This window comes from Drosophila virilis, chromosome 2, assembly GCF_030788295.1.
Source record: "Drosophila virilis strain 15010-1051.87 chromosome 2, Dvir_AGI_RSII-ME, whole genome shotgun sequence".
Taxonomy (NCBI): Eukaryota; Metazoa; Arthropoda; class Insecta; order Diptera; family Drosophilidae; genus Drosophila; species Drosophila virilis.
In genome coordinates, this window is record NC_091544.1 from 18,766,373 (window position 1) to 18,780,853 (window position 14,481).

Genomic DNA, 14,481 nt, shown 5'->3' on the forward strand with positions numbered 1-14,481 from the left:
CATGAAAAGATTTTTTATCTAAATATAATCCAAGTGTCAGAATTAACCTCTTCTTATTTTGTGTTTCTTCGACTCATTATTTATTTATTATTATCGTCTGTTTCTAAAGTATACTGAGCAAATACAACTTTTTCCTTGCTGGCTACCCGTCCGTCAATTAGTTTGCAATTTATCTGTATATGTGTCCAATATGTGTTGCCGCTATTAAGGATATCGAATTGAATTTTCGCAACACTACGTTTATTTTTAGTTTCTTCATTTTTCCTTTATTTATGCAGAGCTAAGCTCGACACATTCGTTAAATTCATTCAAAATATCATTTAAATTGATTTTATTTTTATCTATCGATTTTTAATGACTGTCTATTTTCATAAAGTTGAAAGTTTTCTGTAAGAGTTCAGTGTTTGAGCCCACCTCCGCCTATAGACTTTTAAGTACTTTAAGACTTTTTAAGAAAGTTGTATTTTACGAAACCCCTTAACAAGCACCTGAAACTTTGCAAGCTACCAAAAAGGACACTTAAAGTCGAATTCTTGAAATTATTGCATTTGATTAAAATGGCACCGCAATTATGGCAAATGGTGAGCTATTTAAAGGCTGGTCCTGGCCCAAGCCAAAATAAAAACTCGATGCCTCGGGAATGTGGGGTTCACAGACCAATTTATGCCAAGGAACACACAACATTTACGCGCTGACATTTGTGAAAGTGAAGCCCATTGAAATGAACAGACAATTGACATTTTGAGCAGCGAAGCAAATGGCTGGCATGCTGAACAAGTGCCTGGGGAGTGGGCTAGGGTGAGGTGGCAGATGCTGGCTGAACATTAAATTAATTGAGCAATTAATTAAGACGCCATCGAGCTGGCGGAGCAGCAACACTTCACGACGTAGAAGGGCCAAAGGATCTAAAGGAGCAGCCCAGCGCGATTGCGAGTGCAGCAAAAGGAGCAGCCACAAACAAAGAGCCATTGTAGACATCTGGCTGACTGGCTGAATAACTATTGGATGTCTGATGGTCGGTCCGTCTGTATGGATATTATTAAGGCTTCATGGAGCACGTGAAATTATGAAGTTGAGAAATTAATTCAGCGGCAAGTCGAAAAGTTTGAACTTTCAATTATGTGGAAAGCAGCGCAAGCTGCCTGTGCTGGCAACATGAACATGAGAATGAGAATGAAAATGAAAATGAGTTTTTCCAGCAGCTCTCAACTTTCCAATTTATGTGCTCGAGTGCAGCCGTCAGCTACACTCAAGTAATCAATGATGGCACCCAAACCACAACAACAACCCAAAATCATTTCCCATCGAATGTGAAAAATAATAGCAAATACTTCCGTTCATCGTTATCGTTCGCTGACGGATATCTAATTCTAAATACACACGCTCAGGGCTTAAGATGAGTTGTAGGGGTCAGGCAGGACAAGGCGTCGCCTGCGCATTGCCTGACTGATTTGCGACAGCAACTCATTGAGCTGATGGAAGATGGAAGCTGCAGGCGTAGGGACAATGAAGATGGATAAAGGACATGAACATCAATGCAGTGGCAATCGCAGTGCTACGCCCAGTCGAAGGTTGGTCCTAGTCCTCAGCTAGTCCTAGTCACGGAAACGGACGACATGTGGAGCACGTTGCAAATTTCAGATATGGTCTGCCAAGTCCACAGTTACACGCCCTCTTGTGGTACTGACCTACATATGCATATAAAACACCCTACTGTGTGCGTGTGTGTGTATAGTGTCTGCCCGTTGCTTTTCGCAATTCCTGTCCCCCGAGCCGGGTCACCGCAGGAGCAGAAACAAAAGCTGAAATCCCCATCCTTTTGGCTGTCCTGTCACTTTGTCCGCTTGTTAAGTTGATTTCTTGTGCCAAACGGAAACTGCACGTGTGGCACGGCCACGTTACTCACCCCGGCACTTGCTACATGCATTTCCGGTTTAATTGATTTTGCCGCAAAATGTGAAATGTGTCGAAAACGAGCTGCTGGACAAGCTCAGCTGCCCCACCTTGATCGGGGGCGTTGCACCAACAAATAATGCGCATGTTAAAGAAGCAGCTGCAAAGGGGTTAAAAATTTTGACCAGCACTCAAACTGATAGATAGGTGTTTGGGGCCAACCTTTGATTGCAGCTACTCTCGGTAAATAAATATTGGCTAAATCAAAGACTGATTGAAAGGGTCGAAAGTGCCTTAATTTGGCTTATAATGAAGAGCATTCGGATCTGCATTTGAAAGTTCACTTTGGGGCTTAAATATTATTAAAGTTAAGTGCATCAATTTTTGCAAAGCAAAACAAATTATTGCTAATATAAGCATGAAACTTATCCAATAAAGCTTAACCTTCAATTATTTTTTCAAATTTAATACTACGTGGAAACTGCTTACATGGATGTCCTCGAAATAAAGTTAAGCAAATGTCTCTTGGAATAGTTACTGTGACCCATAAAAAGTTGAATGAGGTCCAATGCTAAAACCGAGTTAAAGTTTATTTCCGAATTTTAAGAGCTCCTTTTGTTCGCACTAATATTGTTTAATATAAGTTTAAATTTTTTTTAATTTTTGTTTTCAGCATACCCAATATAGATAATCCCAAATAATTAAACATAAAATCCTCTTATATTGCATTCACATTTTATTCATTTTTTCTTGGGTTTTCTGTTTCTTTAAACAAGGATAAAATGCTTAACGCTTTGTGTTATTGAATTTAACATTGATTTTTGTATTTATACCGAAAAAGGTGTAACGTGAATGAGCATGAGAAAATGTAGGTGAGAGGTGATAGCTGATATGAAACCTTAAAAATAAAAGGCACAATTATTCCATGAACATGTGACATCCGGAACCTTAAATATAGAGAGTTGTATCAAATAATTGGGTTGACTAACACATTGTACAAGAGACATACACTCGCTAGGCTTATAGAAAACTAAGGACTACCCTTACAACCTAATAAAATCATAGGCAATAACTATTGGCGCTGTTCTCGTCCTAGCCCTTTTTAAACTTCAGTAGCAGAATGGTGAGCACCAGAAAGACGAGCACCCACGCTGAGATGGAAATAAAACCATTGTAGACAGTTGGATTGTCCATGCCCCAGCCGCGTTGCAGTATAGAGCGCATTGATTCTGTAGGCTTGGTCAGTGGCAGGAAGGCGGTGATAAACTGCAGCAGCGGAAACATGCCCTCGATGGGCCAAATAATACCGCACAGCATCACAATGGGCAGGAACGAGCCCATGGCTACATATGTCGCCGTCCGCTCCGTATCCACAGCGCAAGAGATGACAAAGCCAAAGGTCATGCCACAGAGTCCGTTGAGTATGCACAGCGCGACCACCAGCCAGATGTCACCCACCAGAGTCAGCTCAAAGAAGTAGAAGCTAACAATGAGCACGAACACCGTCTGACTGAGCATCACCGTGAACTGTGTGACGACCTGCGAGAGCAATATTTCTGGTCCTGTTATTCCTGCCACCAGGCAACGCTCAAGCATGCCTTCATTGCGTTCAATCAGCATTGCGCCCGACGTAATGGCCACCGACAGAAAAAAGATAATGGTCAGTATGACGCCGGGTGCCGCAAAGTCTGTGAAATTCGGATTCCTATAGCCATAGATGGGCTGCGCGAAATCCACGGGCACGCGCCCCAGCTTGGGATTCACATTGCAATCGCTCAGCAAGTTCTCCACAAAGCTAAAGAAAGTGTACTGCAGGTCGCGATAAAGTAGTGTAGAAATCTGTTGATCTGTTGATGAAAAGATTAAGACCAGGAATGTTATTTAAAGTAGACAGATATACATATATCATAGATATGAATAGACATATTAGTCTGATAATCAAAAGATAACAGCTGAATTTGATGCAGAATCTTTAAAAATAAACATGTTTTTCATATGAGCACTTGATTTTTGACCGGCCGTGCCTATTGCAGCTATGTAATATATATATATATGTTGATATTCTTTTGTTCATATAGCCCATCTCATTGGGCAAATTGCACATTGACGCCCATATTATTTCGTTATTAATAAAACTACTAAAATGGCTTATTGCATATAATAGCAATTAAAACAAGTAAGGGGTTCTAGTCGGGAGCTCCCGACTAGGGGATACCCTGAACCCTCTTTTTCCAACATCAAATGCATATATGTATATATTCTATTTTAGAAGCTATATGTCAAGTTTGAGGACTCTAGCTCTTATTATTTACCAAAATTGCCAAAAAAATAGGATATCGATATCGATTGTTATCGATTGCTTGGAAACGGAGTTAGTTATCGATTATCGGGAACAAACTCGATCTGCGCAGGCACTAGGAGCACCTACATCTAAAATTTCAAGTCTATAGCTCTTATATGTTCTGAGATCCTTGCGTTATTCATACGGACGGACGGACGGACGAACGGACATGAAAGTCAGTGGGCTTATCGTGCGTACCTGCCGCGATGGCTTAATCTCACGGTTCCTAGTATAGGATTAATTCTCCGCCCGGAGTTATGTCGTTTTGGAACGTCAAATCTCCGCGCGAAGACAGCTATTAACCGAAATATTAAAAAAAAATCATCGGAAAAGATTCGATTTTCGCACCGACCTAGATTTTGAAAAAAATCGTCATAGCATATCCGCGCGGAGTTATGTCGTTTTGGAACGTCATATCTCCGCGCGGAGACAGCTATTAGCCGAGATATTAAAAAAAATCATCGGAAAAGATTCGATTTTCGCACCGACCTAGATTTTCAAAAAAAATCGTGATGATTTGGAAGGTCATATCATATCCGCGCGGAGTTATGTCGTTTTGGAACGTCATATCTCCGCGCGGAGTTATGTCGTTTTGAAACGTCATATATCCCCGCGGAGTTATGTCGTTTTGAAACGTCATATCTCCCCGCGGAGTTATGTCGTTTTGAAACATCATATCTCCCCGCGGAGTTATGTCGTTTTGAAACGTCATATCTCCGCGCGGAGTTATGTCGTTTTGGAACGTGATATCTCCCCGCGGAGCTATGTCGTTTTGGAACGTCATATCTCCGTGCGGAGTTAAGTCGTTTTGGAACGTCATATCTCCGTGCGGAGTTATGTCGTTTTGAAACGTCATATCTCCGCCCTTGGCTATGTCGTTTTGGAACGTCATATCTCCGCGCGGAGTTATGTCGTTTTGGAACGTCATATCTCCGCCCGGAGTTATGTCGTTTTGGAACGTCATATCTCCTCGCGGAGTTATGACGTCATATCTCCCCGCAGAGTTATGTCGTTTTGAAACGTCATATCTCCCCGCGGAGTTATGTCGTTTTGAAACGTCATATCTCCGCCCGGAGTTATGTCGTTTTGGAACGTCAAATCTCCGCGCGGAGACAGCTATTAGCCGAGATATTAAAAAAAAAATATTCGGAAAAGATTCGATTTTCGCACCGACCTAGATTTTGAAAAAAATCGTGATGATTTGGAAGGTCATATCATATCCGCGCGGAGTTATGTCGTTTTGGAACGTCATATCTCCCCGCTGAGTTATGTCGTTTTGAAACGTCATATCTTCGCGCGGAGTTATGTCGTTTTGAAACGTCATATCTACACCCGGAGTTATGTCGTTTTGGAACGTCATATCTCCGCGCGGAGTTATGTCGTTTTGGAACGTCATATCTCCCCGCGGAGTTATGTCGTTTTGAAACGTCATATCTCCCCGCGGAGTTATGTCGTTTTGAAACGTCATATCTCCGCCCGGAGTTATGTCGTTTTGGAACGTCAAATCTCCGCGCGGAGACAGCTATTAGCCGAGATATTAAAAAAAAATCATCGGAAAAGATTCGATTTTCGCACCGACCTAGATTTTGAAAAAAATCGTGATGATTTGGAACGTCATATCTCCGTGCGGAGTTATGTCGTTTTGAAACGTCATATCTCCCCGCGTAGTTATGTCGTTTTGAAACGTCATATCTCCCCGCGGAGTTATGTCGTTTTGAAACGTCATATCTCCGCCCGGAGTTATATCGTTTTGAAACGTCATATCTCCCCGCGGTGTTATATCGTTTTGAAACGTCATATCTTCGCGCGGAGTTATGTCGTTTTGAAACGTCATATCTCCGCGCGGAGTTATGTCGTTTTGGAACGTCATATCTCCCCGCGGAGTTATGTCGTTTTGGAACGTCATATCTCCGCCCGGAGTTATGTCGTTTTGGAACGTCATATCTCCCCGCGGAGTTATGTCGTTTTGGAACGTCATATCTCCGCCCGGAGTTATGTCGTTTTGAAACGTCATATCTCCCCGCGGAGTTATGTCGTTTTGAAACGTCATATCTCCGCCCGGAGTTATATCGTTTTGAAACGTCATATCTCCCCGCGGTGTTATGTCGTTTTGAAACGTCATATCTCCCCGCGGAGTTATGTCGTTTTGAAACGTCATATCTCCCCGCGGAGTTATGTCGTTTTGAAACGTCATATCTTCGCGCGGAGTTATGTCGTTTTGAAACGTCATATCTCCACCCGGAGCTATGTCGTTTTGAAACGTCATATCTCCACCCGGAGTTATGTCGTTTTGGAACGTCATATCTCCGCGCGGAGTTATGTCGTTTTGGAACGTCATATCTCCCCGCGGAGTTATGTCGTTTTGGAACGTCATATCTCCGCCCGGAGTTATGTCGTTTTGAAACGTCATATCTCCACCCGGAGTTATGTCGTTTTGGAACGTCATATCTCCGCGCGGAGTTATGTCGTTTTGGAACGTCATATCTCCCCGCGGAGTTATGTCGTTTTGAAACGTCATATCTCCCCGCGGAGTTATGTCGTTTTGAAACGTCATATCTCCGCCCGGAGTTATGTCGTTTTGGAACGTCAAATCTCCGCGCGGAGACAGCTATTAACCGAGATATTAAAAAAAAATCATCGGAAAAGATTCGATTTTCGCATCGACCTAGATTTTGAAAAAAATCGTGATGATTTGGAAGGTCATAGCATATCCGCGCGGAGTTATGTCGTTTTGGAACGTCATATCTCCCCGCGGAGTTATGTCGTTTTGGAACGTCATATCTCCGTGCGGAGTTATGTCGTTTTGAAACGTCATATCTCCCCGCGGAGTTATGTCGTTTTGAAACGTCATATCTCCGTGCGGAGTTATGTCGTTTTGAAACGTCATATCTCCCCGCGGAGTTATGTCGTTTTGGAACGTCATATCTCCCCGCGGAGTTATGTCGTTTTGGAACGTCATATCTCCGCCCGGAGTTATGTCGTTTTGGAACGTCAAATCTCCGCGCGGAGACAGCTATTAGCCGAGATATTAAAAAAAATCATCGGAAAAGATTCGATTTTCGCACCGACCTAGATTTTCAAAAAAAATCGTGATGATTTGGAAGGTCATATCATATCCGCGCGGAGTTATGTCGTTTTGGAACGTTCTATCTCCCCGCGGAGTTATGTCGTTTTGAAACGTCATATCTCCCCGCGGTGTTATGTCGTTTTGAAACGTCATATCTCCCCGCGGAGTAATGTCGTTTTGAAACGTCATATCTCCCCGCGGAGTTATGTCGTTTTGAAACGTCATATCTCCGCGCGGAGTTATGTCGTTTTGAAACGTGATATCTCCCCGCGGAGCTATGTCGTTTTGGAACGATATCTCCGTGCGGAGTTAAGTCGTTTTGGAACGTCATATCTCCGTGCGGAGTTATGTCGTTTTGAAACGTCATATCTCCGCCCGGAGTTATGTCATTTTGGAACGTCATATCTCCGCGCGGAGTTATGTCGTTTTGGAACGTCATATCTCCGTGCGGAGTTATGTCGTTTTGGAACGTCATATCTCCTCGCGGAGTTATGTCGTTTTGAAACGTCATATCTCCCCGCGGAGTTATGTCGTTTTGAAACGTCATATCTCCCCGCGGAGTTATGTCGTTTTGAAACGTCATATCCCCCCGCGGAGTTATGTCGTTTTGAAACGTCATATCTCCGCCTGGAGTTATGTCGTTTTGGAACGTCAAATCTCCGCGCGGAGACAGCTATTAGCCGAGATATTAAAACAAAATATTCGGAAAAGATTCGATTTTCGCACCTACCAAGATTTTGAAAAAAATCGTGATGATTTGGAAGGTCATATCATATCCGCGCGGAGTTATGTCGTTTTGGAACGTCATATCTCCCCGCGGAGTTATGTCGTTTTGAAACGTCATATCTTCGCGCGGAGTTATGTCGTTTTGAAACGTCATATCTCCACCCGGAGTTATGTCGTTTTGGAACGTCATATCTCCGCGCGGAGTTATGTCGTTTTGGAACGTCATATCTCCGCGCGGAGTTATGTCGTTTGGCAACGTCATTTCTCCGCCCGGAGTTATGTCGTTATGGAACGTCATATCTCCGCGCGGAGTTATGTCGTTTTGGAACGTCATATCTCCGTGCGGAGTTATGTCGTTTTGGAACGTCATATCTCCCCGCGGAGTTATGTCGTTTTGAAACGTCATATCTCCCCGCGGAGTTATGTCGTTTTGAAACGTCATATCTCCGCCCGGAGTTATGTCGTTTTGAAACGTCATATCTACCCGCGGAGTTATGTCGTTTTGAAACGTCATATCTCCACCCGGAGTTATGTCGTTTTGGAACGTCATATCTCCCCGCGGAGTTATGTCGTTTTGAAACGTCATAGCTCCGCCCGGAGTTATGTCGTTTTGGAACGTCAAATCTCCGCGCGGAGACAGCTATTAGCCGAGATTTAAAAAAAAAATCATCGGAAAAGATTCGATTTTCGCACCGACCTAGATTTTGAAAAAAATCGTGATGATTTGGAAGGTCATATCATATCCGCGCGGAGTTATGTCGTTTAGGAACGTCATATCTCCGCGCGGAGTTATGTCGTTTTGGAACGTCATATCTCCTCGCGGAGTTATGTCGTTTTGAAACGTCATATCTCCCCGCGGAGTTATGTCGTTTTGAAACGTCATATCTCCCCGCGGAGTTATGTCGTTTTGAAACGTCATATCTCCCCGCGGAGTTATGTCGTTTTGAAACGTCATATCTCCCCGCGGAGTTATGTCGTTTTGAAACGTCATATCTCCGCCCGGAGTTATGTCGTTTTGGAACGTCAAATTTCCGCGCGGAGACAGCTATTAGCCGAGATATTAAAAAAAAATATTCGGAAAAGATTCGATTTTCGCACCGACCAAGATTTTGAAAAAAATCGTGATGATTTGGAAGGTCATATCATATCCGCGCGGAGTTATGTCGTTTTGGAACGTCATATCTCCCCGCGGAGTTATGTCGTTTTGGAACGTCATATCTCCGTGCGGAGTTATGTCGTTTTGAAACGTCATATCTCCGCCCGGAGTTATGTCATTTTGGAACGTCATATCTCCGCGCGGAGTTATGTCGTTTTGGATCGTCATATCTCCGTGCGGAGTTATGTCGTTTTGGAACGTCATATCTCTTCGCGGAGTTATGTCGTTTTGAAACGTCATATCTCCCCGCGGAGTTATGTCGTTTTGAAACGTCATATCTCCGCCCGGAGTTATGTCGTTTTGGAACGTCAAATCTCCGCGCGGAGACAGCTATTAGCCGAGATATTAAAAAAAAATCATCGGAAAAGATTCGATTTTCGCACCGACCTAGATTTTGAAAAAAATCGTGATGATTTGGAAGGTCATATCATATCCGCGCGGAGTTATGTCGTTTTGGAACGTTCTATCTCCGCGCGGAGTTATGTCGTTTTGGAACGTCATATCTCCGCGCGGAGTTTTGTCGTTTAGGAACGTCATATCTCCGCGCGGAGTTATGTCGTTTTGGAACGTCAAATCTCCGCGCGGAGACAGCTATTAGCCGAGATATTAAAAAAAAATCATCGGAAAAGATTCGATTTTCGCACCGACCTAGATTTTGAAAAAAATCGTGATGATTTGGAAGGTCATATCATATCCGCGCGGAGTTATGTCGTTTTGGAACGTTCTATCTGCGCGCGGAGTTTTGTCGTTTAGGAACGTCATATCTCCGCGCGGAGTTATGTCGTTTTGGAACGTCAAGTCTATAGCTCTTATATGTTCTGAGATCCTTGCGTTCATACATACGACTCGGCCATTGATGCTGATCAAGAATATATATACTTTATGGGGTCGAAGATGCTTCCTTCTGCCTGTTACATACATTTGGATTTTGCACAAACACAATATACCCTTATACCCATTTTTAATGGGTTCAGGGTATAGAAACAGCTATTCAGTATACTCAAAAATATAAAATTCAATTAATATTCTTACTCGACCAATCCATGCGCACGCCTAAATCAGATGCCTCTACGGTGCTATCCTCTGCATAGCGGCCATCCTCGACTCGTTCGACTAGGGCATTCGTATAGTTGGGCTGTATGACAAGGGCGGCCCAGGCGTATCCGCGACGTACCTGCTCGTAGGCGGCTTCATCGTCATTCACGAATTTCTGTGCAAAAAAGAAAGAAATGGGAAATTAAGTCAGTGCATTCAAACACCAACTGTCAATCAAATGTTCATTCAATTAGCCTAAGAACTCAATACAACTGTCTAGCCAAAAGGGGGCATATAAAACCCTATAACTACTTCTTGGTACATGTGGGTGAGTGTAGAGCAGCGGCATGACTAGGCGTCTTTCTTTGTTGTTGTTGTGCAATTAAAAACGTCAGGGTGTCAGGGCGCGCGTAGGACTATTGGAGCTTCCTTAATGTGTCTAAAGCTTCGTGGCTGTTCCTTTGTTATGGTAGACGGTGTAACTGTTGTAAACGTAACTTGTAGTGTAACGGTATCTCGCATCATTTCCTGTCGCATTGTTTGTTGCATGCTGGGCGGCGTTGTAGCAGCACAATAAAAGTAACTCCGCGTAATTAATGTGCGTACTTTGCGTCAAGCGATAAATTCTGTAAACAGCAACAACAATAACAACAACAACAGTAACGAAAAAAAGGGAGTATCCTTAAGGCAGCGCCGCAAAACAATATGCGTTGCCTACTTTTGTGCGTTGCGCCTTTTGGTTTTTGCACGCCAACGTTATTGTTGCCGTTGTCAACAATATGTTTATGTTATCTTTCACAATTTCATTGCTCCGATTTTTTTTTTTTTGTCAGTTCTGCATTTTAGCTTTTGCGTTATAGGCAAATAAATAATGAAGTGTAAGCTCAGAGTAATGCCGCTTCAGAAATTGGTGCCCCGCATATCCTTTGGGCGTAAGCCACTGCTTGTAAGTGCTCATACATTGATTAAGTTTGTTCAAACAACTTTTTGGCCAGAACTTTGCCTAAAGTTTTGGCAGCCACTTATGTACATACAATAATCCACAGACAACAGCAACAACATCCACTCTGACTTGTGGCACATGTATTGGCATTTGTATTTGGGCTAAGCTTCAGCAATTTTGTGGCTTCCTCGTGCGGATATTTAAACCGAAGAAAATCCAGAACAACAGGCGTGAAATTTACGAAATTGCCCCATTAATGCTTGGACAAATGAAGACATTCACACGAACATACACATATACGCACATGCCGAGAAAATGTTTTTTTACGGCGTAAGAATACGCTGTCAATTGAACTTATTTATAACATTATGGTTATGATTAGCGAAAGTTAAAATATTTGAAAGAGTTACGCAGTCGTAATAACAACAGATATCAATATATATCAAGACAATGTTTGTTATCAAGCTATTGTTGTCCCATCGACAGCTACTTTGTTGCTTACGTTGTTGCCAAAAGGCTTACTGAACAAGATCTGATTGATTAAATATTTATAAAAAACATAAATAAAAATATGTAATGCCATTTAATTTACTCACAACCAATTCAATCACATTGCTCAGAGTTGCGGCAACAAATGGCAATCAATTCAGCTGCTTTGATAACTTTTGTGCTTTAGCTAAGTTCAACATTGTTTATGACAAACTTGAGCCACAAACTATGCGCAAATGAAGTCAACTTGGACGGTAAACAAGAGGGGTTATGGGAGGGCCAGCAACGGCTTATAGAGTGTTACAATCTAGAGCAAGTTGTAGCTCTACGCAAATGAGCTGGAGACAGAAAACAGGTGAAACTTTGGCGCGTAGCTGCGCAATTTTTGTTTTCACTTCCAGCCGCAAGTTTTTTGCCCATAAAATGAAACCACTGAGGAGGTATTCTTTAAGTTAAAGCTTGTCGCTAATCAAGTGCAACACAATAAACTGACTGCACTTAGCCCCGCCTCTTAGTTACCGCTAGCAGCAAAAGGCGCCTAATGAGCAGCGTTGTCACGCCTAATGAACTTTTAATTAAAAGCCACGGCAGCAACAACAATTTGGGCCCCGCCCACAATACGTTGTGCAATTTTCGGCATAATTTAAAAGCCAAAAGCGCTAACGGGAGCAAAGGGGTTGCCTTTTACTTGGCTAGCCTTCCGGGCTGCGTCTAAAAGGGTCGCCAAAAAAAGAATTAAAAACCAATTTTTATAGCACTTAGATAAGGGGGTCAAGCTAGAATGTGTTTGATGTAGAAAAAACCACAAAGCAAAAGTCTACTTTGAAAAGATATAAAACGAAATTATTATTATATATATCCATTTTTTTTAAGCTGGAGCATATAGGAGCTGCTGCTGTCGTTGCTTGTGGCAGCTTACAAAAAAACAGTAGTAAGCTATTGAAATGCTGTCAATAAGCGTAGCGCTTGAAGGCCATCAGTTGAGGCAGCAAAAATTTAAATTTCGAATGCCAAAGACCCTCCTTAGGGTATCCGGGGGGCGAGCACAGAACATTACGTTGCTATTGTTCCGCTTATTGTTGTTGTTGCCATTGCTGCTGCTGGCCACGTGCTGATGGCTACTGGATATGCTGTTCATTGAGCTAAATTAACTTTTGGGTTTCTCAACAAGGTGCGGGAGACACAACGAACAAAATACAGACAACAACAAAATTAAAAGGCGCAGCACATTTAAGGACTAGCGGCAGATGCGGCTTAAAGATACGCTTGGCTTGTATTTTATTTTTTGTTTTTTATATATTTTTTATCTAAGTTGAAATTTGCGCAAATTAAGAGTGATAAGGGAGGGACGGCGGTTGACCGAGCTGCTTTTCAATATTCGAGGCTAAATAAAAGTTTTTGCCTCGGGTCAGACTTTGCAAATAGGCAGTTGAAGCGTACGGATTGTTGTTGTTTCCGTTTTGCAGTTTTATTGTTACTGTTATTGTTATTATATTGTTTTTAAAAGAGCCACAATTTGTGGCGTCTGCTGAAAAAGGTCATGCGCTCTTTCGTTGTTTTTATTTTACGGCATAGGTTAGCTTTGATGTCACAGAAAAACATTTTTCAATCTTGATTGATTTGGTCAGCTGTCAGATATTTGGCCTTTAATTAAAAACCATTTTAAGATGTACACATGCTATATGGATACTTAAATGAAATATAATTTGAAGTATTCACAGTCGAATTTAAGCTTGTGAGAATCTTCCAGAGAGGCGCTGATTGTCAACAAATTTTAATAATATCTAAAACATATGCACACAAATAACAAGACTTATTTTTCTAACTCTCTTTCTCTCGTTTTCTTTCAATACTCTTCATTAATAAGCCATGATTAACAGATTGTGTGCTTGGGAGAGAATTTTTGTAGCTTAGACTTGCTTAGAGGACCAGCTTACAGTTGTGCACAAATTAGCCAAAAAGAAGGCATTGTTTTTGAAGCGTAATTTGCAATAAATTGCTATGAGGGGCAGGTCTTCTGCACTGGGGCTGGATTTCAACTACTATTTTTGCCCCACAGCCAGTAAATTTATTGATGATCTCGACCGGCCTGCAACTGCCCAGCTGCCCAGCCGCCCGACTGCCTTACTGCCACACTGTTGGTGCTGTTGCCAAAGATAAGCAGCTGTAATTTGTGTGCGCCAACACCAAAGGCAACAGCAACAACAGCAGCAGCCAAGATGGTGCCAACTCCAAGGGGGAATCGCTCTGGGTCTGGGATCCAGGCACTTGATTTAGGAGTGCGGCAGAATGGAGCAGGGGAGCAAGACGAGGGGGCCAAACGTTGTGTGCAGTAGATTGAGGAGCATGCACACGGTGGCTGACCAGCTTTGCTGTCCACACAAATTGAAATAAATTACACGAATGGCCGGCAGGGTCGAACCATCGTCTCAACGTCCTTCAATAAGCAACAGCAACGGCAACGGCAACGGCAACAACAACAATAGTTACTAGAGTGGTTATTGTACTTATAGCCCGGCTTCTATTGCAGAATTTGAGCAAAAGCCAATGACAGCGTAAGCCCCCTTTATGCCCCAAGGTAATTTGCATTGCATGTACTCACCACAACCATGCTCTTGTTCTTGACCAGCATATCGAGATAACGGCAGCTGAGCATCGTCTGATTGCATCCGGTGTGCACTGGACAGAATTGTTGCACAATCATTTCCTCGGACATCTCGTGATTTGCCACGGCCAATTTAAGGCCAGTCGGATCATGGCCAATCGCGTAGCAGAAAAGTAATATCTGCACCACCGGCAGACCCACTATGAACAGCATTATCCTAGATGAA

The 14,481-nt window shown here is 42.7% G+C and overlaps 1 protein-coding gene across 1 annotated transcript in view; it reads right to left on the minus strand.

Annotated features, from left to right (window-relative positions):
* Positions 1 to 2,611: 2,611 nt before the first annotated feature.
* The window catches only part of osy (ABC transporter oskyddad), a 54,908-nt gene continuing 43,038 nt past the window's right edge, over positions 2,612 to 14,481 (minus strand). The window contains exons 7-9 of the mRNA XM_002053376.4: positions 14,253 to 14,472; positions 10,216 to 10,393; positions 2,612 to 3,740 (exon numbers count right to left, since the gene is read on the minus strand). Of these exons, the coding sequence (XP_002053412.1) occupies positions 2,986 to 3,740; positions 10,216 to 10,393; positions 14,253 to 14,472 (1,153 nt within the window). The 3' untranslated portion in view covers positions 2,612 to 2,985. The remainder of the gene's footprint in view (positions 3,741 to 10,215; positions 10,394 to 14,252; positions 14,473 to 14,481) is intronic.